The sequence below is a fragment of the Amia ocellicauda genome, chromosome 1 (genome assembly GCF_036373705.1).
Source record: "Amia ocellicauda isolate fAmiCal2 chromosome 1, fAmiCal2.hap1, whole genome shotgun sequence".
In the NCBI taxonomy this organism is placed as follows: Eukaryota; Metazoa; Chordata; class Actinopteri; order Amiiformes; family Amiidae; genus Amia; species Amia ocellicauda.
Window position 1 is genome coordinate 63,046,093 of NC_089850.1, and position 27,583 is coordinate 63,073,675.

The 27,583-nt window shown below is 46.5% G+C and overlaps 5 protein-coding genes across 6 annotated transcripts; 3 read left to right on the plus strand and 2 right to left on the minus strand.

The window, feature by feature from the left end:
• Window positions 1-3,245: 3,245 nt before the first annotated feature.
• Window positions 3,246-8,952, plus strand: rcvrn2 (recoverin 2). Its single transcript, XM_066712438.1, has 4 exons — window positions 3,246-3,335; window positions 5,041-5,787; window positions 6,217-6,328; window positions 7,100-8,952. The coding sequence occupies exons 2-4, from the start codon at window positions 5,407-5,409 to the stop codon at window positions 7,189-7,191; spliced, it is 585 nt and encodes a 194-aa protein (XP_066568535.1). The 5' UTR covers window positions 3,246-3,335; window positions 5,041-5,406; the 3' UTR covers window positions 7,192-8,952.
• Window positions 8,953-11,589: 2,637 nt separating this feature from the next.
• On the plus strand, window positions 11,590-16,354 carry LOC136759600 (germ cell-specific gene 1-like protein). The gene is made up of 6 exons (XM_066714593.1): window positions 11,590-12,697; window positions 14,202-14,396; window positions 14,883-14,930; window positions 15,307-15,468; window positions 15,545-15,656; window positions 15,793-16,354. Exons 1-6 carry the CDS (start codon window positions 12,502-12,504, stop codon window positions 16,352-16,354), a joined length of 1,275 nt encoding a protein of 424 aa, XP_066570690.1. The 5' UTR covers window positions 11,590-12,501.
• Window positions 16,355-18,015: 1,661 nt separating this feature from the next.
• On the minus strand, window positions 18,016-20,935 carry atg12 (ATG12 autophagy related 12 homolog (S. cerevisiae)). The gene is made up of 4 exons (XM_066712441.1): window positions 20,816-20,935; window positions 20,065-20,201; window positions 19,014-19,076; window positions 18,016-18,427 (listed from the first exon to the last, which is right to left on the minus strand). Exons 1-4 carry the CDS (start codon window positions 20,922-20,924, stop codon window positions 18,368-18,370), a joined length of 369 nt encoding a protein of 122 aa, XP_066568538.1. The 5' UTR covers window positions 20,925-20,935; the 3' UTR covers window positions 18,016-18,367.
• An 18-nt stretch (window positions 20,936-20,953) lies between these two features.
• Window positions 20,954-23,279, plus strand: isoc2 (isochorismatase domain containing 2). 2 transcript variants are annotated; one of them, XM_066712439.1, is made up of 6 exons: window positions 20,954-21,254; window positions 21,973-22,122; window positions 22,228-22,452; window positions 22,762-22,832; window positions 22,947-23,064; window positions 23,157-23,279. In XM_066712439.1, exons 2-6 carry the CDS (start codon window positions 21,988-21,990, stop codon window positions 23,214-23,216), a joined length of 609 nt encoding a protein of 202 aa, XP_066568536.1. In that variant the 5' UTR covers window positions 20,954-21,254; window positions 21,973-21,987; the 3' UTR covers window positions 23,217-23,279. The 2 variants fall into 2 exon arrangements, with proteins under 2 accessions (XP_066568536.1, XP_066568537.1); XM_066712440.1 differs by having other exon boundaries at window positions 22,983-23,064.
• Window positions 23,280-23,411: 132 nt separating this feature from the next.
• tmem238a (transmembrane protein 238a) lies at window positions 23,412-26,611 on the minus strand. The gene is made up of 3 exons (XM_066712447.1): window positions 26,407-26,611; window positions 24,490-24,636; window positions 23,412-24,159 (listed from the first exon to the last, which is right to left on the minus strand). The coding sequence occupies exons 2-3, from the start codon at window positions 24,602-24,604 to the stop codon at window positions 23,894-23,896; spliced, it is 381 nt and encodes a 126-aa protein (XP_066568544.1). The 5' UTR covers window positions 24,605-24,636; window positions 26,407-26,611; the 3' UTR covers window positions 23,412-23,893.
• Between the last annotated feature and the right edge of the window lie 972 nt (window positions 26,612-27,583).

Genomic DNA, 27,583 nt, shown 5'->3' on the forward strand with positions numbered 1-27,583 from the left:
CACTGTCTGGACACTACAACACATTAACACTGACTGACTGGACACTACAGCACATTAACACTGTCTGAGTGGACGAGCTCCCCGGCCCACTGGCCTCCTGGGCACTGCGGTGGCAGGTGAGATGGACTGCACAGAGGGAGGGGCTCAGTACAGGCCGTGTGAAGGCCAGGTCCCTGCCATTCCCCGACGGGAGGCTGCAGTGTGGACCCTCAACGCTGAGCCAGAGAGCTGGGGAGAGCGAGGCTGTTCACCCTTGTCTCTCACACTCCCCGCCCTCTTCTCCCTCAGACCACAGTAACTCAGACCACAATTAAGGAGACAACAGTCTCTTTCCCTCCCCCTCTCCCTCCCTCTTCATCTCTCTCTCCTTCCCTCTTTTCCTCTCTCTCAGTCCAGATGGCTTGACCCCCCGTCAAAAGGTCATCCTGCAATTAACTTAATTAAAATCCTCATGCTGGCCTCCCTAATAAGCTCAATTGAAACACTATCAAGACAAAAGCTTAATTACGCTAACACACACTCCGACTTCTCTCTCTCACTCTTGTCTAGTATTACACTGCATTCTACTGCAAGATACTACACTTTACTGTACTGTACTGCATTTACACTATACAGTACTGAACAGCAATATACTAAACTATATTGTATTTTATTATACAGAAATATACCACACTATACTGTACTGCACTGCAATATACTACAATATACTACAAAATACTGTATTTTAGAATACAGAAATATACTACACTATACTGTACTTTACTGCAACATACTACACTATACTCTACTGTACTCATTACACTACACTATACTGTATATTACTATACAGTAATGCACTACACTGTACTGTACTGTACTCCAATATACTATACTCTGCTGCAATATACTACATTATATTGTACTTTACTGCAATATACTACACTATACTGTACTTTACTATACAGCAATACATTATACTAATGTATAATGTAATGTACTGCACTGCCATACACTTCACTACATTATACTGCAGCATAGTATATGATACTACACTACACTATACAGTAACACATTATATTGTATAGCCTGTCCTGTACAGCACTGCACTGTAATATAATATATTTCACTGTATGTATACTAAACTGTATGGAACTATACTACACAACACTATACTACAGTATACTGTCCTGTCCTGTGCTATACTGTACTGTTCTATATAGTGTATATGTGTACTATAGTGTATATACTATATTGCTATATATATATTGTCCTGTAGTGTTCTGCAGTACACTACACTGAACTGTACTCTATTGAGCTAGTATTGTAGTATACTGTTCTATACTGTACTGTACTGACAGCAACGCTGACTCACTGGACACTACAGCACATTAACACTGACTGACTGGACACTACAGCACATTAACACTGACTGACTGACTGACTGGACACTACAGTACATTAACACTGACTGACTGACTGACTGGACACTACAGCACATTAACACTGACTGACTGGACACTATAGTACATTAACACTGACTGACTGACTGGACACTACAGCACATTAACACTGACTGACTGACTGGACACTACAGCACATTAACACTGACTGACTGGACACTACAGCACATTAACACTGACTGACTGACTGGACACTACAGCACATTAACACTGACTGACTGGACACTACAGCACGTTAACACTGACTGACTGAACACTACAGCACATTAACACTGACTGACTGACTGGACACTACAGCACATTAACACTGACTGACTGGACACTACAGCACGTTAACACTGACTGACTGAACACTACAGCACATTAACACTGACTGACTGGACACTACAGCACATTAACACTGACTGACTGACTGGACACTACAGCACGTTAACACTGACTGACTGAACACTACAGCAGATTAACACTGACTGACTGGATACTACAGTACATTAACACTGACTGACTGACTGGACACTACAGCACATTAACACTGACTGACTGGACACTATAGTACATTAACACTGACTGACTGACTGGACACTACAGCACATTAACACTGACTGACTGACTGGACACTACAGCACATTAACACTGACTGACTGGACACTACAGTACATTAACACTGACTGACTGACTGACTGGACACTACAGCACATTAACACTGACTGACTGGACACTACAGTACATTAACACTGACTGACTGACTGGACACTACAGCACATTAACACTGACTGACTGGACACTACAGCACATAAACACTGAATGACTGGACACTATAGTACATTAACACTGACTGACTGACTGGACACTACAGCACATTAACACTGACTGACTGACTGGACACTACAGCACATTAACACTGACTGACTGACTGGACACTACAGTACATTAACACTGACTGACTGACAGGACACTACAGCACATTAAAACTGACTGACTGGACACTACAGTACATTAACACTGACTGACTGGACACTACAGCACATTAACACTGACTGACTGGACACTACAGTTCATTAACACTGACTGACTGACTGGACACTACAGCACATTAACACTGACTGACTGACTGGACAGCACATTAACACTGACTGACTGACTGGACACTACAGCACATTAACACTGACTGACTGACTGGACAGCACATTAACACTGACTGACTGACTGGACACTACAGCACATTAACACTGACTGACTGACTGGACAGCACATAAACACTGACTGACTGACTGGACACTACAGTACATTAACACTGACTGACTGACTGGACACTACAGCACATTAACACTGACTGACTGACTGGACAGCACATTAACACTGACTGACTGACTGGACACTACAGCACATTAACACTGACTGACTGACTGGACAGCACATTAACACTGACTGACTGACTGGACACTACAGCACATTAACACTGACTGACTGACTGGACATTACAGCACATTAACACTGACTGACTGACTGGACACTACAGCACATTAACACTGACTGACTGGACACTACAGCACATTAACACTGACTGACTGACTGGACACTACAGTACATTAACACTGACTGACTGGACACTACAGCACATTAACACTGACTGACTGGACACTACAGTACATTAACACTGACTGACTGACTGGACACTACAGTACATTAACACTGACTGACTGGACTCTGGACACAGGGACGGGGGGAGGCTGTGGGGGGGTGCATGGAGTATTTTCAGGTTTTCCTCAATAATCCTGTAATTGAATTACTGTCGCCACACAAACACTTCCCTCCGTCACTCCACTCGTCTATCAGAGCCACTCACTCCCGTGCTCCCTCGCTTCTTTCTCCATTCATCCCACAACTGCTGTGCAGGTAGGACCATTGACACTCATACCTCTCCCCCTCTCCCACTCTCCCTCTCTCTTTTCTTATTCTTTAATTCTGTTAATTCATATTTTGCTCCTCATCTCTGCTTTTTTATTCTCGCGCTCTCCTTACATTCTTCTCTTTTCCCTTAACCAGTTAATTCTCCTAGTCAGTCTAGTTTCCTATCAAATATTTTTCTCTCTCCCTCTCCTTCCACCTTCTTCCTCTTTGTCCTCATTTATTTCACACCCCCCTCTTCCTTTCCTGTTGTTCCCTCTCTCTCTATTCATGTCTCCAATGGTCTCGCCTCACTTTAAGTTTAGTTTTACACTCCTTCCTTCCAACTCTCACTCATCTCTCCTGCCTTTCTCTCTCTGTCACGTCCCCTTCTTTTCCTTTCTCTCTGCCGCTCTGGATTCCCCTCCATTCCTCCTGTCCCCTCTCTTTCTTTCTCTCTCAACCTCTCTTTTCAGTTGATCATCACTGCGTTCTCACTGTTCGTCCTCACTCTCTCACTCCCTCATTCTTTCTTTCCTTCTTTATCTTCTCTGGAGAGACTTCTCTCACTCCGTCTCTCTCTTCTCTCACTCCCTTATTGATTTTAATTAAAATACATTATAATAATTAAATAATACATACATTCAAATAATAACAATACATTAATTACAGCAATCACACTAATTAAAAACAACAATAATCATAATTTTAATAATAAATATCTTTACTTTTCTTCCATTTTCAATCCTTCACAGTTAATTTAATTCTTTGCTCTCTCTCCGTCTCTCTCTTTCTGTGTCTCTCTCTGTCTCTCTCACTCTCTCTCTCTCTCTCTCCTGGATTATCATTCTCTCTTCCATTCTTATGATTCTGGTGTTTCTCATTTTTAATCCATCTGTCAATTCTTCCACTTTCTTCCTGCTGAATCCCTCCTTCCTCTATATTTTATTATTTCCTTATTTTGTTTTGTGATTTCCTTGCGCAGTGTTTTAATGGAGAGAGAGAGACAGGGAGAAGGAGGGGGTGAGAGGAAGAGAGGAAGAGAGGGGGGTGGAGAAGGTGGGAGGGAGAGAGAGAGAGGGGAGAAGGGGGGAGGAGGAGGAGGAATATAGTGGGAGAGGTGGATACACGGTGGCAGTTGGAGGGGTTAGAGGAGGGAGAGCAAAAGGGCGGAGACACAGAAAGGGGAGGGACAAAGACAGGAGAGAGAGAGAGAAGGGTGCAGTTCCCCTGCTGTGCCTGGACAGAGTGCGAGGGCGCTGTTTCTCTCAAGCTCAAATTGACATTCAGAAAAGCTGTATTGTCCCGACTAACTGGCCTCAGAGTTGCCACAGCAGTGACAGACAGGCCCAGAGCTGAGCCCCAGGGCGATGGGGACAATCAATACAGGACTGACACATTTCACACTTGACCATGGACAGACACGTCACACACACTAGTTGTCCACAGTGTCCGCAGTGCCAGGGCCCGGGGGCTGTGTGCCTCTCAGTGTGGGGGGGCAGGGATGTGTAGCACTGATCTCTCGCACTCTGTGTCCCCCCAGCAGGGTGCCAGTCTGTATCCCTGCTGGGTGGGCTGAGGTCAGGGGTCAGGCCTGAGGGCAGTGTGTTTGGGGTGAATTGGGCCCTGTCCTCCACCTCCCCTGCTGTCTTTCTCTCTCTGTGTCTCTCATCCTCTCTGTATTATTATTCGTTTCTTTTACATGTTGTGTTAGAGAAGTGATCTCACTGACTCACACTACAGAGAGACAGAGCCACAGAGCTGAGAACTGCGAACGAAGGAGCGATCCAGGCACTGTCCGAGTTTAGAGGAGAGAGAGAGAGAGAGAGGGAGAACAGGGAACAGGAGGCAGGAGTCCGAAAGCTGCCACAGGAAGAAGGCGACGAAGACAGGAAGCAAACCACACCCAAACGAGGAAACAAACGGGGAACAGGAAGCAAGAAGTTTGTAAAACAGGAAGCAGGAACTTAGGAAGACACACCAAACTCCTACAAGCACCTCCAAGTCCGGGAAGTCGGGAGAACAGGGAGAACAACAGGAAAACAGGAAGTCGCCACCCAAGACATCCCCAGCCAGAGACATGGGCAACGCCAAGAGCGGCGCCATCTCCAAGGAGATCCTGGAGGACCTGAAGCTGAGCACCAAGTTCTCAGAGCAGGAGCTGACGCAGTGGTACGACTCCTTCCGCAAGCAGTGTCCGGACGGGCGCATCAGCCGGCCCGAGTTCGAGAAGATCTACGCCCGCTTCTTCCCCGAGAGCGACGCCCAGAGCTATGCACAGCACGTCTTCCGCTCGTTCGACACCAACGCGGACGGGACGCTGGACTTCAAGGAGTACATCATCGCCCTGCACCTCACCTCCTCAGGAAAGACGGCGCTCAAGCTGGAGTGGGCCTTCTCTCTGTTCGACGTGGACCGCAACGGCTACATCAGCAAGGCCGAGGTCCGGGAGATCTGCACGGTGAGGAGGGCGGCAGGGTGAGAGTGCATGTGTGTGTGTGTATGAGTGTGTGAGAGTGTGTGTTGTAAGTGTGTTAGTGGAACTGTGTTAATATGTTTGTGTGTATGTGTGTATGTGTGTGTGTGTGTTAGTGTGACTGTTAATATGTTAGTGCATGTACATGTTTGACCAAGAAATACAGATACAAAATAGCTTCTCTCCCCCTCTGGTGGTCACAGAGGGAACTGCAGGCATCTATAGGCAGCTGCTTAGAGAAAGATGGACTACGAACAAGGCACTGTCCTCCCTGGGTGCTTATGGGAGGAGCCATCTTAACTGTAGTTCAATAACCATCTCAGTGTCACCGCACTGAAGTGACCAGTCAGTCAGTTTCAATTATAAACCTCTCTCCCTCTCCTTCCCTCTCTCTCTCTCCCTCCCTCCTCTCAGGCGATCTTTAAGCTGATCCCGAAGGACGAGGTGGAGCTGCTGCCGGAGGATGAGAACACGCCAGAGAAGAGAGCTGACAAACTGTGGAACTTCTTCAAAAAGGGAGAGAACGGTAAGAGAGGGAGTCAATGTATCGCTCAGACAATACAGCACATTAACACTGACTGACTGACTGGACACTACAGCACATTAACACTGACTGACTGGACACTACAGCATATTAACACTGACTGACTGACTGGACACTACAGCACATTAACACTGACTGACTGGACACTACAGCACATTAACACTGACTGACTGACTGAACACTACAGCACATTAACACTGACTGACTGACTGGACACTACAGCACATTAACACTGACTGACTGGACACTACAGCACATTAACACTGACTGACTGACTGGACACTACAGTACATTAACACTGACTGACTGGACACTACAGCACATTAACACTGACTGACTGGACACTACAGCACATTAACACTGACTGACTAACTGGACACTACAGTACATTAACACTGACTGACTGGACACTACAGTACATTAACACTGACTGACTGGACACTACAGCACATTAACACTGACTGACTGACTGGACACTACTGTACATTAACACTGACTGACTGGACACTACAGCACATTAACACTGACTGACTGACTGAACACTACAGCACATTAACACTGACTGACTGACTGGACACTACAGCACATTAACACTGACTGACTGGACACTACAGCACATTAACACTGACTGACTGACTGAACACTACAGCACATTAACACTGACTGACTGACTGGACACTACAGTACATTAACACTGACTGACTGGACACTACAGCACATTAACACTCTGCTCTCTTTCTCTCTCTCTCTCAGACAAGCTGCTGGAGGGGGAGTTCATCCAGGGAGTGTCAGACAACGACGACGCTCTCCGACTCATCCAGTACGAGCCTGTTAAGAAGAAATGAGTCATCTCTCCATCCCTCTATCTCTCCATTACTCCATCACTCCATCCCTGCATCTCTACAGAAATGACCCATTTTTACTCTTGATGAAAAATTGTCTGTACTAACATATATGTTAATATATATATATATATATATATATATATATGTGTGTGTGTGTGTCTGTACTCCCCTCTCCACCTCTCCCTCTCTTTCTCTGGCACTCTCCCTCCACCCCCTTCTCTTTCTCTCTCACTTCACCTCCCTCTCTCTTCCTCTCTTCCTCACTTTCTCTTGCTCTGTATATCCCTCTCTTGCTGCCTGTCTCCCTCGTTGTTTCTCTCCTTCCATCCCTCTCTCTGTCTTTGTCTTTCTGCCTACTTTTCTTGTGATTATGTATTTGACTTTCTCATCCTCACCCTGTCTCTCTCCTTCCCTCCCTCCCTCGCTCCTGTGGATCAGTACGCACTGTGCCCCATGCAGCTGGTATATGGTACTGTGTCTCTATGGTCATTGTGCTGTAGTGTCACATGTTCCGTCCCTCGGTCATGTGACAGTGTGTGTGAGTGACTCCGCTCGGGGGGGCAGTGCTGTCCAGTGCAGCTCTCTGCTCGTGTCTCAGCAGTGTGTCTGTCTGTCCGGACACCGATTCAGCCCCAGACAGACAACTGGACACACTGCAGCTGAGTGGACTGAGGGAGAGGGAGAGGGAGAGGGAGAGAGAGTGTGTCCTCAACTCAGTAAAGAGAGGAGGAGAGTGAAATGGATACAGATACCCTTCCTCGTTCTCTCTCTCTTTTTAATCTTACCTTTTATTGTGATTTTCCCCTTATTTACATATCTCCATATCTGTATAACTGTGACAACAGCAACAGCAACAACAATAATAATCACAATAATAATACTATTACAAAGAAAAGGCTACATTTCCAAAGAGCCCTTGCAGCTGTGGCCCACACTGTAGTCAAAATCTCTGTCCCAATGCATCATGGGAATTGCAGCTCACATGAAAACAGAGCGTGTATAGAAGTGGAGGAACTACAGTTCCCAAAAGCCCTTGCAGCTGTGGCCCAGTGGCAGGGCTCGGTATGCAGTCATGGGAAATATAGATTCCCTGCTTAACTATACAGCACTGCACTGTACTACTCCACACTGCGCTGTACTGTACTATATTATGATGTACTACATTATACTGCAGTACACTACACTTCACTACACGTGTTAGTGTTTAAAAGCTGCTTCTGAGAGAGAGACAGGTCAGAGAGGAACACACACACACACGCACATGCACACACACACAACATCAGGTTAAAACATAAGCTGTCATTGTAAATATACAGAACAGACCGGTGAGAGAGAGAGAGAGAGAGAGGGGGAGGGACACAAAGACAGAGAGAGGAGGGGGAGGAGAGGCAGAGATGGAGATGGAGGAGATTAGAACGAAGATAGAGGGGAATAGAGGGAGAAAGAAAGAGAGTAGACGGTGATTATATAATAATAATAAAATTACTATTCTTTTCATTATTATTATTATTGTTATAATTGCAGTAGGAACCACTACAATTCAGTCAGTCGCTGTGCAGCAGTGCAGTACAGTCAATACACTGCTGTGTAATTAATTACTCATTCTTAATGCGGGTGGTAGTTGTGTCAGTGAGGCTGTGAGTTTGGGTGCATTCATCTCCTGGTCTATCTGTCTGTCTGTCTGCTTGTCTGTCCACTGTATCCATACTCCAAAGAAGAAATTGGAAATAAAATAAATAAATAAATAAATACAATATTAAATTCAAAGTGAAACTGTTTTTCTTCCTGTGTGACTGACTGGACACTACAGCACATTAACACTGACTGACTGACTGGACACTACAGCACATTAACACTTAACACTGACTGACTGGACACTACAGCACATTAACACTGACTGACTGACTGGACACTACAGCACATTAACACTGACTGACTGACTGGACACTACAGTACATTAACACTGACTGACTGACTGGACACTACAGCACATTAACACTGACTGACTGGACACTACAGCACATTAACACTGACTGACTGACTGGACACTACAGCACATTAACACTGACTGACTGGACACTACAGTATATTAACACTGACAGACTGGACACTACAGTACATTAACACTGACTGACTGACTGGACACTACAGCACATTAACACTGACTGACTGGACACTACAGTACATTAACACTGACTGACTGACTGGACACTACAGCACATTAACACTGACTGACTGGACACTACAGTATATTAACACTGACTGACTGGACACTACAGCACATTAACACTGACTGACTGACTGGACACTACAGCACATTAACACTGACTGACTGACTGGACACTACAGTACATTAACACTGACTGACTGACTGGACACTACAGCACATTAACACTGACTGACTGACTGGACACTACAGCACATTAACACTGACTGACTGGACACTAAAGCACATTAACACTGACTGACTGGACACTACAGCACATTAACACTGACTGACTGACTGGACACTACAGCACATTAACACTGACTGACTGACTGGACACTACAGCACATTAACACTGACTGACTGACTGGACACTACAGCACATTAACACTGACTGACTGGACACTACAGTACATTAACACTGACTGACTGACTGGACACTACAGCACATTAACACTGACTGACTGACTGGACACTACAGTACATTAACACTGACTGACTGGACACTAAAGCACATTAACACTGACTGACTGACTGGACACTACAGCACATTAACACTGACTGACTGACTGGACACTACAGCACATTAACACTGACTGACTGACTGGACACTACAGCACATTAACACTGACTGACTGGACACTACAGTACATTAACACTGACTGACTGACTGGACACTACAGCACATTAACACTGACTGACTGACTGGACACTACAGTACATTAACACTGACTGACTGGACACTAAAGCACATTAACACTGACTGACTGGACACTACAGCACATTAACACTGACTGACTGACTGGACACTACAGCACATTAACACTGACTGACTGACTGGACACTACAGCACATTAACACTGACTGACTGGACACTACAGCACATTAACACTGACTGACTGACTGGACACTACAGCACATTAACACTGGGTGAGTGAGAGAGAGAGAGAGAGAGAGAGAGAGAGAGAGAGAGAGAGAGAGAGAGGCCAGAACAGATGGACAGAGATTAAATACAAGTAGAGGGAGTCTGACAAGAAAAATGAAAAATCAGGAGAAAAGAGAGAGAGAGAAACAAAGACACAGAAACAGAGAGACAGAGACCGAAGACAGAGAGAGACACAAACCCACAGTACAGTAAGACTGAAGGAATTCTACATTATTCAGTATTACTGAAAGAGGTCAGGGAGAAGGATGGAGTATCCAGTCAGTCAGTGTTAATGTGCTGTAGTGTCCAGTCAGTCAGTCAGTGTTAATGTACTGTAGTGTTCAGTCAGTCAGTGTTAATGTGTTGTAGTGTCCAGTCAATCAGTCAGTGTTAATGTAATGTAGTGTCCAGTCAGTCAGTGTTAATGTGCTGTAGTGTCCAGTCAGTCAGTCAGTGTTAATGTAATGTAGTGTCCAGTCAGTCAGTGTTAATGTACTGTTGTGTCCAGTCAGTCAGTCAGTGTTAATGTACTATAGTGTCCAGTCAGTCAGTGTTAATGTGCTGTAGTGTCCAGTCAGTCAGTGTTAATGAGCTGTAGTGTCCAGTCAGTCAGTGTTAATGTGCTGTAGTGTCCAGTCAGTCAGTCAGTGTTAATGTGCTGTAGTGTCCAGTCAGTCAGTCAGTGTTAATGTAATGTAGTGTCCAGTCAGTCAGTGTTAATGTACTGTTGTGTCCAGTCAGTCAGTCAGTGTTAATGTGCTGTAGTGTCCAGTCAGTCAGTCAGTGTTAATGTGCTGTAGTGTCCAGTCAGTCAGTCAGTGTTAATGTGCTGTAGTGTCCAGTCAGTCAGTCAGTGTTAATGTACTGTAGTGTCCAGTCAGTCAGTCAGTGTTAATGTACTATAGTGTCCAGTCAGTCAGTGTTAATGTGCTGTAGTGTCCAGTCAGTCAGTGTTAATGAGCTGTAGTGTCCAGTCAGTCAGTGTTAATGTGCTGTAGTGTCCAGTCAGTCAGTCAGTGTTAATGTGCTGTAGTGTCCAGTCAGTCAGTCAGTGTTAATGTACTGTAGTGTCCAGTCAGTCAGTGTTAATGTGCTGTAATGTTTCTCTTTCTCTCTGTCTGTCCATCTCTCTGTTTGTGTCTGTCTCTTTGTCCCATCTCACCCTATCTCTGTTCCACTTTCTCTCTCATCATCTCTGATATTGTCCACCTATTCCTTTTTCACTCTCCCACTGCCTCTCTCTTTATCTGTGCTCTTGTAGTGAATTTGCAATTCCTTATTTTTTCCAGTTAACAGAAAAAGAGAGAGACACAGACCCTAATACAGACCCCACAGACACTCCTGACACAGAAAGAGAAATAGAGAAAAAGAGAGAGAATGATGCCACTATCATTCTAACGAGTTCAAATTACCCATAATTCATTTTTTTAAATTGCAATCGCATTCATCTTCAGTGCTCTTTCTTGCTCCCTCACCTCCCCATTGTGGGGGAGAGAGAGAGAGGGAGGGAAGAGGAAGTATGTCTTAACAGACGGTGTGGGATTGTGTGTCGAGAGAGAGGGAGGGAGGAGGAGAGACAGATACACAGACCATTTCAAAACTAAATAATACACCATATTATTATTACTATTGTAGATTATTTCGCTCTCTCCTCCTCGTCCATTTCTCCTTCACTCCCTGTCTGTCTCTCATCTCTCACTCCATCTATCCTCCATTTCCTCTTTCACCATCCCTCTTTCCTCTCCCTTTCCCACTTCCCTCTCCTGCTCTCCATCTCCCTCCCACTCACTCACTACCACCCCCTGCCCTCTCTCCTTCTCTCCATCCCTGAATCCTTCCCTTCCATCTCTCCCAATCTCTATTACAGTCGAAATCCCCTTCTCCATCCACCTCCATCCTTCTACCTTCCTCTGCCCTCTCCCTCCATCTCTTCCTGCCCTCTCTCCCTCTTCCTCCCTCTTTCTCCTCCACCCTCTCTGTCGTCTCAACCTTCTCTCCCATCCCCTCTGTCCATCCCTCCTTCCCCATCTCCCTCCACACTCTCCTTCCACCCTTCTTTCTCCCATCTATCATTATCCCTTTGCCTCTCCCTCCCCTTCCTTTCTCCACCTCTCTCCCTCCACCCTTGCCTCTGTCTCTCTCCTCTCTCCACCTCTTTCTCTCCCTCCCTCCATCCACCATGCTGAGTCACATGTCTCGTCGATCCCGTTCCCTGCTCTCTCTCTCCCTCACATCCCTCGCTCTTGCGTCCTCCATCCTGGCCTTCTGCACCAACTACTGGTGTGAGGGGACACACAAGGTGGTCAAGCCACTCTGCCTGTCTCCAGTCAAGATGAAGAACTGTGGGAGCAATACAACCGAGGCGCTCACCACTGGTGAGATTGTATTCAAACACTGTCAATTTCTAATAACAAGAGAAAACAATCAATGTGATTGTCACATGACGAACCTTGAAATATGTGTAAAAACCTCCGAAGGTCTGGAGACCGAATAAACCTACGAATGTTCAAACCTTCGAAGACAGCCCTACTGGACACTACAGCACATTAACTCTGACTGACTGACTGACTGGACACTACAGCACATTAACACTGACTGACTGGACACTACAGTACATTAACACTGACTGACTGACTGGACACTACAGCACATTAACACTGACTGACTGGACACTACAGCACATTAACACTGACTGACTGGACACTACAGCACATTAACACTGACTGACTGGACACTACAGCACATTAACACTGACTGACTGGACACTACAGTACATTAACACTGACTGACTGACTGACTGGACACTACAGCACATTAACACTGACTAACTGGACACTACAGCACATTAACACTGACTGACAGGACACTACAGCACATTAACACTGACTGACTGGACACTACAGTACATTAACACTGACTGACTGACTGACTGGACACTACAGCACATTAACACTGACTGACTGGACACTACAGCACATTAACACTGACTGACAGGACACTACAGCACATTAACACTGACTGACTGGACACTACAGCACATTAACACTGACTAACTGGACACTACAGCACATTAACACTGACTGACTGACTGGACACTACAGCACATTGACACTGACTGACTGACTGGACACTACAGCACATTAACACTGACTGACTGACTAGACACTACAGCACATTAACACTGACTGACTGGACACTACAGCACATTAACACTGACTGACTGGACACTACATTACATTAACACGGACTGACTGACTGGACACTACAGTACATTAACACTGACTGACTGGACACTACAGCACATTAACACTGACTGACTGGACACTACAGTACATTAACACTGACTGACTGGACACTACAGCACAATAACAATGACTGACTGACTGGACACTACAGTACATTAACACTGACTGACTGGACATTACAGTACATTAACACTGACTGACTGGACACTACAGCAAATTAACACTGACTGACTGGACACTACAGTACATTAACACTGACTGACTGGACACTACAGCACATTAACACTGACTGACTGACTGGACACTACAGCACATTAACACTGACTGACTGGACACTACAGCACAGTGACACTGTCTGACTGACTGGACACTACAGCACAGTGACACTGACTGACTGACTGAACACTACAGCACATTAACACTGACTGACTGGACACTACAGTACATTAACACTGACTGACTGGACACTACAGCACAGTGACACTGTCTGACTGACTGGACACTACAGCACAGTGACACTGTCTCCTCTCTGTCTCAGTCAACCCCAGCACAGCAGGCTCCATGGTGACAGGATCTGGGGTGACGTCACGGCCCTCTCAGAACCCTGTCACGACCAGGAGAATCGGGCCCCCAGGTTCCGCACACGGCCCCGCAGCCCCGTCTTCAGCCAATGGGACGCACGGCTCCAGCAAGAAGGAGGAGCTTAACAGGATTCGGCAGAGGCAATTGGCTAATGCTGTGCACTATATATGGGAAACTGGAGAGGACAAGTACACTTTCAGATACTTTCACACGGGCTTCTGGCTCTCCTGTGAGAAGCACCATGATGGTGAGAGATAGAGAGAGGAAAGGACAGGGAGAGAGAGAGGGCAGAGAGGGAGGGTTTAGAAAAATATATTAAATAATCTAATAATAATAACATGAAATTATCATGAATGCCAATTTGAACCTTGAATACCAAAAATAACGTCGGTTAGTTTCACTGACTTCTCTGTGCAGTCGTGGATTCACTGAAATCACAGTGACACTCCAACTCCACACACACACACACACGCAGACACATACACACAGACACACACACACACGCATACAGACACATACACACACAAACACACACACACGCATACACACACACACATACACACTCACACACTCATTGCGCTGTCATAGTCCTCGTAAACACCAGTGATTCTGACTTTAATGATTTTGCGGGGGGAGGGGGAAGTCGGGGGGGGTAAGTTTGACAATAATTATGATTTAAATAATACAAATAAAAGAAAAACAGATAACTAAATGGGTCTGTATTCTGTTGCAGGAGAGAAATGTCGAAGCTTCATAGAATTGACCCCAGCTTCAGAGCAAGGTACGGAGCTGTCTCCCTGTTTCCATCTGTCTCTCTCTATGTCTCAGTCTCCCTGTCTGTCTCTCTATGTGTGTCTCCCTGTTCCCATCTGTCTCTCTCTGTCTCAGTCTTCCTGTCTGTCTCTCTCTGTGTCTCCCTGTCTCAGTCTTCCTGTCTGTCTCCACCTGTCTCTCTCCATGTCTCCCCATCCCCATCTGTCTCTCTGTGTCTCAGTCTCCCTGTTTCCATCTGTCTCAGTCTTCCTGTCTGTCTCTTTCTGTGTCTCCCCATCCCCGTCTGTCTCTCTGTGTCTCAGTCTCCCCGTCTGTCTCTGTCTTTCTCTTGTATTGTACTGTCCAGTCTTATGTTAACCCCTCTCTCCCCCTCTCTCTCTCAGGGGTGCTGTGGCTGTCCGTGGTCAGTGAGTTCCTGTACATCTCCCTGCTGTCTCTGGGCTTCCTGCTGATGTGGCTGGAGGTGCTTTGCTCTCACTGCTCGCAGAGCCCCATGTACAGCCTGAAGATCAACGCCTTCGCTGCCATCTGCACGGTGCTGTCAGGTGTGTGTGTGTGAGAGAGTGTGTGTGCGTGAGTGTGTGTGTTTATGTGTCAGTATGAATCCGTCTCTCTCCTCAGGGCTGCTAGGGATGGTGGCTCACATGATGTACACCACAGTGTTCCAGGTGACGGTCAGCCTGGGTCCCAAAGACTGGAGGCCACAGAGCTGGGACTACGGCTGGTCCTTCACGTCAGTATCACTCCACCACAACAGCAACAATGACAACGACAACAATAACAATAATTATAATAATATTAGTAGTAGTCAATATTGTATCCTGTTGGTCAATGTTAATTAAAGCTCTCTCTCTATCTCTCTCCCTCAGTCTGGCCTGGCTGTCCTTCTCGTGCTGCATGGCTGCCGCGGTCCTGACGCTCAACTCCTACACCAAGACCGTGATCGAGCTGCGGCGGCGTCAGCGGCTGCGATTGGAAGAGGCTCGCAACAGCCACGCCCCCTCATACGATGAGGTCATCCTGGGGGGGGGGGGTGGGGGGGTGGATGTGTACTCTGTCAGCGGCCTGCTGGGCTGCCAGGCCCCTCCCCCCCCTCCTCCTCCTCCGCCTCATCCTGTGGTGACCCCACCCCCTGTCCTGCCAGACCCCTCCCCCCGGTGTGTGATTGACAGGCACACGGGGGTCCAACACCAGCTGTGGCAAGCGGCAACCGGCAGGGTCGTGGGTGGGGGGCCATGTCCCCGGGCAGCGCTGTTCCTAGGGGGCGGGGGCATGTGCGGGGGCGGGGCCAGGGGCTGTGAGGACTGCGAGAGGGAAGCAGAGGGAGGGGAGAAGGAGGAGGAGGAGATGATGATGATGATGGGGAGAGATGAGGAGGAGGAGGAAGAGGAGGAGAGGACAGAGAGGCAGAGGGGAGATTCACTGTGCTGAGGAGAGGACAGAGAGAGAAAGAGCGAGAGAGGAAGAGATAGATGAAGAGAGAGAGAGACTATACTGCACTGTATTGGACTGGACTGGACTGTATTGTACAGGACTGTACTGTATTGGACTGGACCGCAGTACAATGCACTGGTCTGTAGTGCTCTGTACTGGACTGATGTTCCTGTGTGTTGAACTAGTGATTAGGGATTGTTAATTAATGAAGAAATATGCTCATTTGTCGAGTGCTAATTGTGACCTGTGCTGTCAGTCTGAATGGCAGTGGATAGAACCCATGTCTCTGATTATTATTATTATTATTATTATTATTATTATTATTATTATGATTAATAACAATCATCATAATCATAGTGTTTGGAAAAAGTCACTTTCTGTTGAAATGTAAAGTGTGTATCTCTCTGACTGACAGATATACTGAATGACTGACTCGAGCGTTACCGAGTTACACAATAATTAAAATCCCATATTGAGGTTAATTAAATGACAGGGTCTCTATCTCTACCAGAAAATCTCATTAACATAATTAGCACTAATTAACCTGACTATGATTGTTACTGTATAAGTACTCGAATCTATGTAGAAACAATTATCAATTTCATAAAAAATAAAAAGGCAACAATAAAACTGATATTTCTGAGTGAAACTTCTTTAAATTTACACAATATTACATATTACTATCTCGGTCAGTTTTAATGCACTGTAGTGTCCAGTTTGTCAGTCACAGAGAGAGAGAAAGAGAGGGGCAGGAGGCAGAAAAGAGAGAAGAGGGGGAGAGGGGGAAAGGATGGCAAATGGGAGGGAAGGAAGGAGTGAGGGATTGTCTTAGGTCAAATGGCACAGCTGTTAAATGATGTAAAGCAGAAGATTATCCCTGTAATCTAGAGAGAGAAAGAGAGAGAGAGAGAGGGGGGGGGGGTGGAGTGGGGATACACTTAAATAGACAGACTGAGTGACTGACTGGACACTACAGCACATTAACACTGACTGACTGACTGGACACTACAGCACATTAACACTGACTGACTGACTGGACAATACAGCACATTAACACTGACTGACTGACTGGACACTACAGCACGCTTACACTGACTGACTGACTGGACACTACAGCACATTAACACTGACTGACTGACTGGACACTACAGCACATTAACACTGACTGACTGACTGGACACTACAGCACATTAACACTGACTGACTGGACACTACAGCACATTAACACTGACTGAGGTAGAGACACAAGGGAGAGAGAGAGTGACAGGGGGAGAGAGAATTGTTGGAAAGAATTCTCTTCTTCAGTATTCAGAAGTCAGATTCTCTCTTTCTCATTATTTACCCCTAATCCCTTTTAATCCCTCTCTCGCTCTCCTTCTGTCTTTTAGTCCTCCTGTGTACTTTGATCTCTCTCTTTCTGTCAGTCAGTGTTAATGTGCTGTAGTGTCCAGTCAGTCAGTCAGTGTTAATGTGCTGTAGTGTCCAGTCAGTCAATCAGTGTTAATGTGCTGTAGTGTCCAGTCAGTCAGTGTTAATGTGCTGTAGTGTCCAGTCAGTCAGTCAGTGTTAATGTGCTGTAGTGTCCAGTCAGTCAGTCAGTGTTAATGTGCTGTAGTGTCCAGTCAGTCAGTTTGGCAGTGAGACAGAGAGATGGTGTGTTGTTGTCAGGCCAGTTTATTTACAATTTTGTACACAATAGAAAAAACAGAAATGACAAAAACAGGAACACAAAAGAAATACATTAAAATCCAAATTGACAAAATTACACTTTTTTATAGTATGTGTGTGTGTCTGTCACTGTGTGTGTGAGTCAATGTCTCTGTGTCACTGTGTGCGTCTCTCAGTGTGTGTCTCTGTGTCTCTCTCCCTGGTTGTACATCGGTCTATGTCTGTGGTCTGTGTGAGAGTGTGTGTGTGTGTGTCTGTCTGTCTGTCTGTGTGTGCGCAATTGCGGGAGTTCAGACAGGAAGTGCCAGTTGGTCAGACAGGACATGAGTCCGACCCCAAAACTCATCCCCAGGCCTGAGATTTACAGTAGTGAAGAACAAGCTTCCCATCACTGCCGAAACACTGAGAGAGACAGAGAGAGAGAAAGTGGGGGAAGGGGAGAGAGGGAGAGCAATAAGAACACACTTACTGACTGAATGGACACCATTGCTTACTTGTATATCTGCACAATATCAAGGATATCTCCACCCTGTGGTTTTTCTATGAACTGCACCAACCCAGATACCCTCAGACAAGCCTGTGAGCACAGAAGCTGAGTTTCGATTGGCCTACTGTCCCGAACCTGGCTCAGCCACACACCTGTCCAAGCCTGCACACCTGTCTGCGTGAACTCAGCCCGAGGAAAGGTCACAAGGTCGCGCAGACGGTGTCTTAGAGTCCTGGTTATCATTTCCACGACCAGATATTATCATGTAATAAACAGTGAGAATGTTTATTTTTATTTGTGAAGGGAGGATGTTAGATTAACACATGAAACGCTGCAATAAATGACTATGAATATTGCTTTGATGTTTGAATAATTGTTTCTTAAGTGATTCTAAGAGTAGCCATTAGAACTGCTCACAACGCTGACTGCATATTGGACCAGTCGCAAATGCAGCCGGAGTTTCAAGACACAGGTCTAGATTAGTAAACAGGAAGTTCTTACTTCAAAGAGAACACCCACATCCTGGTCAGGTGACGGGGCAAAAGACTGATTGACATAGATAAACTGGAGAGAGAGAGCGAGAGAGAGAGAGATGAATACAGACACACTGACTGGACACTACAGTACATTAACACTGACTGACTGGACACTACAGCACATTAACACTGACTGACTGACTGGACACTACAGCACATTAACACTGACTGACTGGACACTACAGCACATTAACACTGACTGACTGGACACTACAGTACATTAACACTGACTGGACACTACAGCACATTAACACTGACTGACTGACTGGACACTACAGCACATTAACACTGACTGACTGACTGGACACTACAGTACATTAACACTGACTGACTGACTGGACACTACAGTACATTAACACTGACTGACTGGACACTACAGCACATTAACACTGACTGACTGGACACTACAGCACATTAACACTGACTGACTGACTGGACACTACAGTACATTAACAATGACTGACTGACTGGACACTACAGTACATTAACACTGACTGACTGGACACTACAGTACATTAACACTGACTGACTGACTGGACACTACAGCACATTAACACTGACTGACTGGACACTACAGCACATTAACACTGACTGACTGGACACTACAGTTCATTAACACTGACTGACTGGACACTACAGTACATTAACACTGACTGACTGACTGGACACTACAGTACATTAACACTGACTGACTGACAGGACACTACAGCACATTAACACTGACTGACTGGACACTACAGCACATTAACACTGACTGACTGGACACTACAGCACATTAACACTGACTGACTGACTGGACACTACAGCACATTAACACTGACTGACTGGACACTACAGTACATTAACACTGACTGACTGACTGGACACTACAGCACATTAACACTGACTGACTGGACACTACAGCACATTAACACTGACTGACTGGACACTACAGCACATTAACACTGACTGACTGACTGGACACTACAGCACATTAACACTGACTGACTGGACACTACCCGGTCTGTCTCTCTCACCAGTTGCTCACTGGCGTCCAGTTTGAGGAAGCGGGCGACGAACTGGGCCAGGCTTTGGACAGTCCTCCCTCTCTCCACTGACCACTTTTTTGTCTTCATGATGGGGGTGTCGCCCACGGCCTTCAACAGCACATCGACTGAGGGAGAGGAAGAGAGTGACAGCACAGAACAGAACATCTTATTAGCGTGGCATTTCTTGGTACTGTAACACACTGTCTGTACTATATTGCATTGTACTGTAACACACTGTATTGCACTGTGTCCCCTCTGACACACTGTCACTGATGCACTCTGTACATACCAGTCCTAACCTAAACACTACCATCGACTAGCCTGACCTTCTCACTATCTAGGACACTGAAGTGTTTACAACCATCTACAAACAATATATTTCACTTTAAGGAAAGCATGTTCACGTGTAGACAGAGTTTCTAATTCACGAATCGCATTTATTTTAATATGCTAAGATCATAATAATTGTAATAAAATACGGGACAGTTCCATAGGCCATTTCCTATGAGCCCGTCAAACCCCGCCCATTGCCGCCACTCTCCCTGCTGTTGATTGGTCTCCGAATGCACCTCCACCCCGCCCACTGGCTGAAGGCTCTGTCAGTCAAGCTGCTACACCGTCTATTTACGGAAGTGGGGTAGCGAGGAAACTGAATGACACCGCCGCACATGTAACATAGAGGATGTAGGACAATAATTAAACTTCGGAATAATTATTATTAAAATAAACGAATAGTCACTTTTCTTTTTCTCTTCTGGCGTCGGTTGGTCCTCGGTGGAAGTCGGATCGGGCGGCGACTCATCCTCGGCTTTCTGAGACTCTACCGGAGGCTCAGCACTTTCCGACATCTTGGGTGAGGGCAAAAGCCACGCAACGCTGCTGTCATACTCTGCCAGAACTGGGGTTGAAGCCACTTCCTGCCCAAAAGTCCTAACCCAAGCGATCCTACTGTTCTATTGGCTAAGCCTGCCGTCACCTAGAGCTGCACAGGGCTGTGATTGGTCAGTGCAGGCAGGTCGTCGTTGCTCTTGTCCATCATTGGGCGGATTGTGCTCTGGTTGAGCCCAGGCAGAGAGTGGCGATGCGATTGGCTAAAACGGAGTTCCTGACACGCCCCCTCCTCTACCGTTTTGACCAATCACCTCGCTGCTCACACGGCATTGCCGTTCAAGGTTGTGGTAAGTTGTGCGTTTAGTGTTTCAAATGAAATGTGTGTGTGCATTACAGTGTATATGCACATTAATTGATATACGTATGTGATTGCTAGTGTAATAATGGCCTGTAGCTTATTATGCTCCTCGCGTTCTTGATTGTTTCCTCCTTGCTCCCTTTCCCGTAGCCCTCGTCTGTAACCCCACATCTTGACAGCACTTAGCTTTCACCGTCCAGGATATAGGATCTCACTTACTGTACTTGTGTAAATTGTAATTGGAATTTGTAAAATGTATTATTTTGAACTGCTATGTTTTAGCTAAGTTGAATTTGTAATGATTGATGCCTTGTACTTCTCTGTATTTTTGCACTTATGTTGCCAAGAAAGAAAAATAATATTAATAATAATAATTCACACTTATTCAGAATGTTTCGTTGTAACGTCATCTGAATCGTTGTATCTTTCATAACCAGAACCCCCCCCTCCATTAACTTGTTGGTACAGCCATACCGTATTGCCTCTCTTTCGGAGGGAGAAGGTTTCTGCACAGTATTCCCTCCTTCTCTCCACCTCTGTCACTGTGTAGTGTATAGTACAGTACGGTTTACTACAGTGTAGTGCAGTATAGTATAGTGTATTTCAGGACAGTATAGAAGAAGAATACTGTCGACTGTCTCTCACAGTGTTAACATGTTCATGTCAGGGGTCTGAGTGTTTATTAAACCCCTCTCTCTCTCTCCCAGGTCACTGCTCCAGTCATGCCAGGGGTCAGGTCAGTGGGTCGTCTGGGGGTGAGGGGGTCAGTGCTGTTGCTGTGTGACATGCAGGAGAAATTTCGTCCAAACATCGTCCACTTTACTGACGTGGTGAGCAACTCTGCCCGCCTGCTGCAGGTAATAACAACGATAATAACAATCACAGCACTGATAATAATGATCTGTACATCTGTAGTGTCCAATCAGTGTACCAGACTCCCCCCCCCCCTCTTGCTCCCCCAGGTGTGCCGTATCCTGGGTGTGCCCCCCTTGGTCACAGAGCAGTACCCCCATGGACTGGGCCCCTCTGTGCCCGAGCTGGGCCTGGGTGACCTACGACCTTTCCCCAAAACCGCCTTCTCCATGCTGGGGGCCCCGGGGTTGCTGGAGGCCCTGGGGGCAGCAGGGGGGCAGGAGGGGGTCACCCGAGCTCTACTGTGTGGCATCGAGACACAAGCGTGTATTGCGGTAAGAGAGAGAAGGGTCGGGGGGTGGGGGAGAGGGGTTAATGTCTTACTATTGCCTAAACCTGCAGTCAATAGACACACACAGCACTGCCCCCTGGTGTCCACACACTGTCACTGCAGCCTGCAGTCAATAGACACACACAGCACTGCCCCCTGGTGTCCACACTGTCACTGCAGCCTGCAGTCAATAGACACACACAGCACTGCCCCCTGGTGTCCACACTGTCACTGCAGCCTGCAGTCAATAGACACACACAGCACTGCCCCCTGGTGTCCACACTGTCACTGCAGCCATTTATCTCTCTCTCAGTGCACGACCTATGACCTTCTGGAGAAGGGAATCGAAGTCCATATTGTAGCAGATGCCGTCTCCTCACGCAGGTACATGAATAAACCTCTTCAGTTAATTAATGATCCTATAGTGTTTATCTTTCATTTTTAATAAAGCACCAGCATCAGTCAGTGTATCAGTCAGTCTGACTCTCTCTCTCTCAGTCAGGTGGATCGTCTCTTTGCTCTTTCTCGCCTCAGGCAGTCAGGGGCATTTCTCACCACAGTGGAGGGAGCCATTCTGCAGCTGGTACAAGACGCGGCACACCCCCGCTTCAAGGAGGTACCCCCAACACTTAAGTGACAGAGTGACTGCCTGACTCACAGACTGACTGATATTGACACACTCTTTCTCTGTCTGTCTGTCTCCCTCAGATTCAGAAGCTCCTCGTCCATCCCTCCCCAGATACCGGCCTCCTCTCCTTCTTTCACTGACACACATCCCTGCCTCCCACCCAGCGAGGAGTGTCGACAGTCAATAAAAATAATAAACTTCCACAGTGTCTCCTTTCTGTCCATCGTTTCAGATGATGGGATAAGAAGGTTCTACACCATTGTAATGAGGGACAGAGGGGGGAGTAATCACCAGTAGTGTTGAGATGTTATGAGTGCAATCAGTCAGTCGGACACTTTAATTCAGGCATAGTTTATTGATCAGATCCATTGACATGCTGATTATTGGTGAGTTCAAACAGACATTATATTGATACAACAGATGTACTGTAGTGTCCAGTCAGTCAGTGTTAATGTGCTGTAGTGTCCAGTCAGTCAGTGTTAATGTGCTGTAGTGTCCAGTCAGTCAGTCAGTGTTAATGTGCTGTAGTGTCCAGTCAGTCAGTGTTAATGTGCTGTAGTGTCCAGTCAGTCAGTCAGTGTTAATGTGCTGTAGTGTCCAGTCAGTCAGTCAGTGTTAATGTACTGTAGTGTCCAGTCAGTCAGTCAGTGTTAATGTACTGTAGTGTCCAGTCAGTCAGTCAGTGTTAATGTGCTGTAGTGTCCAGTCAGTCAGTGTTAATGTACTGTAGTGTCCAGTCAGTCAGTCATTGTTAATGTACTGTAGTGTCCTCAGTCTCTCTCACTATACTTAGGAAGTGTAGCTGTGGTGAAACCGCCTACTTGACTGTCTGGCTCCGCTGGACTGTCACCCTCTCTCTGTCCCTCCCCCTCTCCCTGTGGCTCTTGATGCGGTGGCTCAGTCTGCGTGCCAGACGGTCCACAGCGCCCCCTATCTGCCCGGGGGTGTGGATCGGCCACTCGCACTCGCCCTCCCCCTCCGCCAGCCCCTCCAGGTTGCCGCTGTACCAGAAGACCCAGCCACCCATGGCCATGACGAGCAGCAGCGCGCCGGAGTACAGCAGAAAGTCACCGAAGTCCTGACCTGGGGCGGAGAGGGGGGGGACACCATTCATAGTATTGTCTTTATTCGAGACAGTGTATCTAGATTGCTCCAGTCAACACCCAGCTGTATAAATGTGTGTAAAATAATGATATATTGTGAGTCACCCTGGATAAGGGCATCTGCTATTCAAAAGATAAGATTCTTATTATTTCTGAGAGAGAAAGGAGGAGGAGGAGGAGGGAGAAAACGGAAAGGGAGACAGAGGGAAAGGAAGACAAGTGGAGAGAGGGATGGGGTAGGGAAGGAGAGAGAGAGGGTAAGCGGTAGAGAGAAGCAGTGAATCAGTGACGATGCAAAACAGTGGCTGACCTTGGATCTCCACTGTGGCGAACACTCCCACCAGGAGAGAGGCCACGCCCACCAGGTCCATCAGCACAGCGAAGACCAGCGCGAGCTTACAGCGGGACAATCCCCCACAATGCATCACTGCGAGAGAGAGCGTGACTGGACACCACACTACAGCGGAGAGGGAGAGGCTCAGTGACTCGGCACAGACAGAGGGCTGCAATCAACCACGTCGCCCAGAAATGACAGCTGAATGTGTCCGGACATGGCACGAGGACACTCTACAGTGCTATTGGCTTCTGTTCCAACCTACTTGTCAATTACTTACTTGAACTAAAATTTGACTTTAAAAATGATTTAATTTACAAAAAGCTGAAGCATTCAGGTGACACTAACGGTTTAAAATGATTAATAAGCTCTGATTAAGGAAATTAAGTTCAGTTAAGTCCTGAGCTCATTGGAGGACCCCAGACAGAGACAGACCGGCACCGGCAGACGGAGCCCAGAGAGGAGAGAGTGTGGGCAGGGAGTTCAGGGGAGGGGGAGGGGGAGGTCACTTTCTGCTGCGCTGCCCCAAACACACTGCCCTCAGGGACGCCCACTGCCTCTGCCTCGCAGGCCTGACCCCTGACCTCAGCCCCCCCAGTAGGGACACAGACTGGCACCCTGCTGGGGGGACACAGAGCATGAGAGATCGGTGCAACACATCACTGCCCCCCCACACTGAGAGGCACATAGCCCCCGGGCACTGGCACTGCGGACACTGTGGACAACTAGTGTGTGTGACGTGTCTGTCCATGGTCAAGTGTGAAATGTGTCAGTCCTGTATTGATTGTCCCCATCGCCCTGGGGCTCAGCTCTGGGCCTGTCTGTCACTGCTGTGGCAACTCTGATGAGTCAATAATGCTTTTTTAAATTGAAATGAGTTGAATTACCAGGGAGGAGAGGTGGGGCAGAGGGAGAAGAGAATACTTCTGTAGAGAAATTCTGTTTTTACTTTTTGTTTCAGACAGAGAAAATGAGAGTGGAAGGAAGAGAGAAGTGGGCGACATTATCACCCAGTTCCTCTGCTACTGCTGCTATTACCACTATAACTATTCCAACAAATATTATAAGTACTGTCTGAAAAGATGTGTCTTGAGTAAGCGCCGGAATGAGTCCTTGACCTCCTTCCGGCGCTTACTCAAGACACATCTTTTCAGACAGTACTTATAATATTAGTCCTTTAACCCCGTCAGATAGCACTTCACAGATTGTTATTATGCTTCTAGGGTTTTTCATTTGTTTCCTCCTTGCTCCCTTTCCCGCAGCCCTTGACTGTGACCCTACATCTTGACAGCACATAGCTTTCACCGTCCAGGAAGTAGGACCTCACTTACTGTACTTGCCTGTGTAAATTGGAAGTTGTAAAATGTATATTTAGAATTGCTATGTTTTATGTAAATTGAATTTGTAATGATTGATGCCTTTATTGAACTGTATTTTTGCACTTATGTTGTAAGTCGCCCAGGATAAGGCCGTCTGCCAAGAAATAATAATAATAATAATAATAATAATAATAATAATAATAATAATAATAACAGCAACAAACATCTATACTACTACTGCTGCTCCTACTACAACTGATTCTACTCGACTACTGCTACTACTATGACATCCCCCGCAGCTCCTACAACTGCTTTCACACTTCTCCTTTTGTTTAAACTACATCACCCTCTACACCCCCGCCCCCCGCAGCTGCTGCGCGCGCACACCGGGGCTCGGCTCGGCTTGTGGGCACAGAACGCCCGGAACGCGCGGAACGCCGAACCTCTGATTCTCGAACGCGTGTTTACTATTGCGGTATCTTGCCACTCCGCACAATGTGGACAGTCTGTAAGCACAGTGAGACCGGGACTCCCTCTCTGTCCGCTCCCTCTCCTGCTCTGTGGATCGTCTTACCTGTTCAATATCCCGTGTCTCTCTCCAGTCGCATCTCCGTTGTCGGGTCTCTGTCTGTGCTGTCGGGGTGTGTGTGTGTGTATCCCTTTCTCTGGGCCACTCCCTGTACCTGTGTTACCTGACACCAGGTGTCCCGATCACCTCTTCCTGTCTCTCTCTTCCCTGGATTGGGGGGGACGGGACGCAGGCTAACCGGTTTCAATACTCAGGCTGAGAGAGAGAGAGAGAGAGAGAATGACAACTGATACGGAAATCGTGAATTGGCTGCTTGTCGTGAATTCCGTATTTTCTTATTTATAGACATTTAAAATTGCGTTTTCATTGCAATATTCATTTTTATGTAATTCGTGATTATTGATTGTGTCAGTTATTATTATTTTTACTTCATATTTTGCCTTGTCAATAAATCTGTTACATCTGTTGATGTAATGTATGGTGCTCACTGTTGCTGGAAGTCTACAGTACATTAACACTGACTGACTGACTGGACACTACAGTACGTTAACACTGACTGACTGGACACTACAGCACATTAACACTGACTGACTTACTGGACACTACAGGACATTAACACTGACTGACTGGACACTACAGCACATTAACACTGACTGACTGGACACTACAGTACATTAACACTGACTGACTGGACACTACAGCACATTAACACTGACTGACTGACTGGACACTACAGCACATTAACACTGACTGACTGGACACTACAGCACATTAACACTGACTGACTGGACACTACAGCACATTAACACTGACTGACTGGACACTACAGCACATTAACACTGACTGACTGGACACTACAGTACATTAACACTGACTGACTGGACACTACAGCACATTAACACTGACTGACTGGACACTACAGTACATTGACACTGACTGACTGACTGGACACTACAGAACATTAACAGTGACTGACTGGACACTACAGCACATTAACACTGACTGACTGGACACTACAGCACATTAACACTGACTGGACACTACAGCACATTAACACTGACTGACTGGACACTACAGTACATTAACACTGACTGACTGGACACTACAGCACATTAACACTGACTGACTGACTGGACACCACAGCATATTAACACTGACTGACTGACTGACTGACTGGACACTACAGTACATTAACACTGACTGGACACTACAGTACATTAAC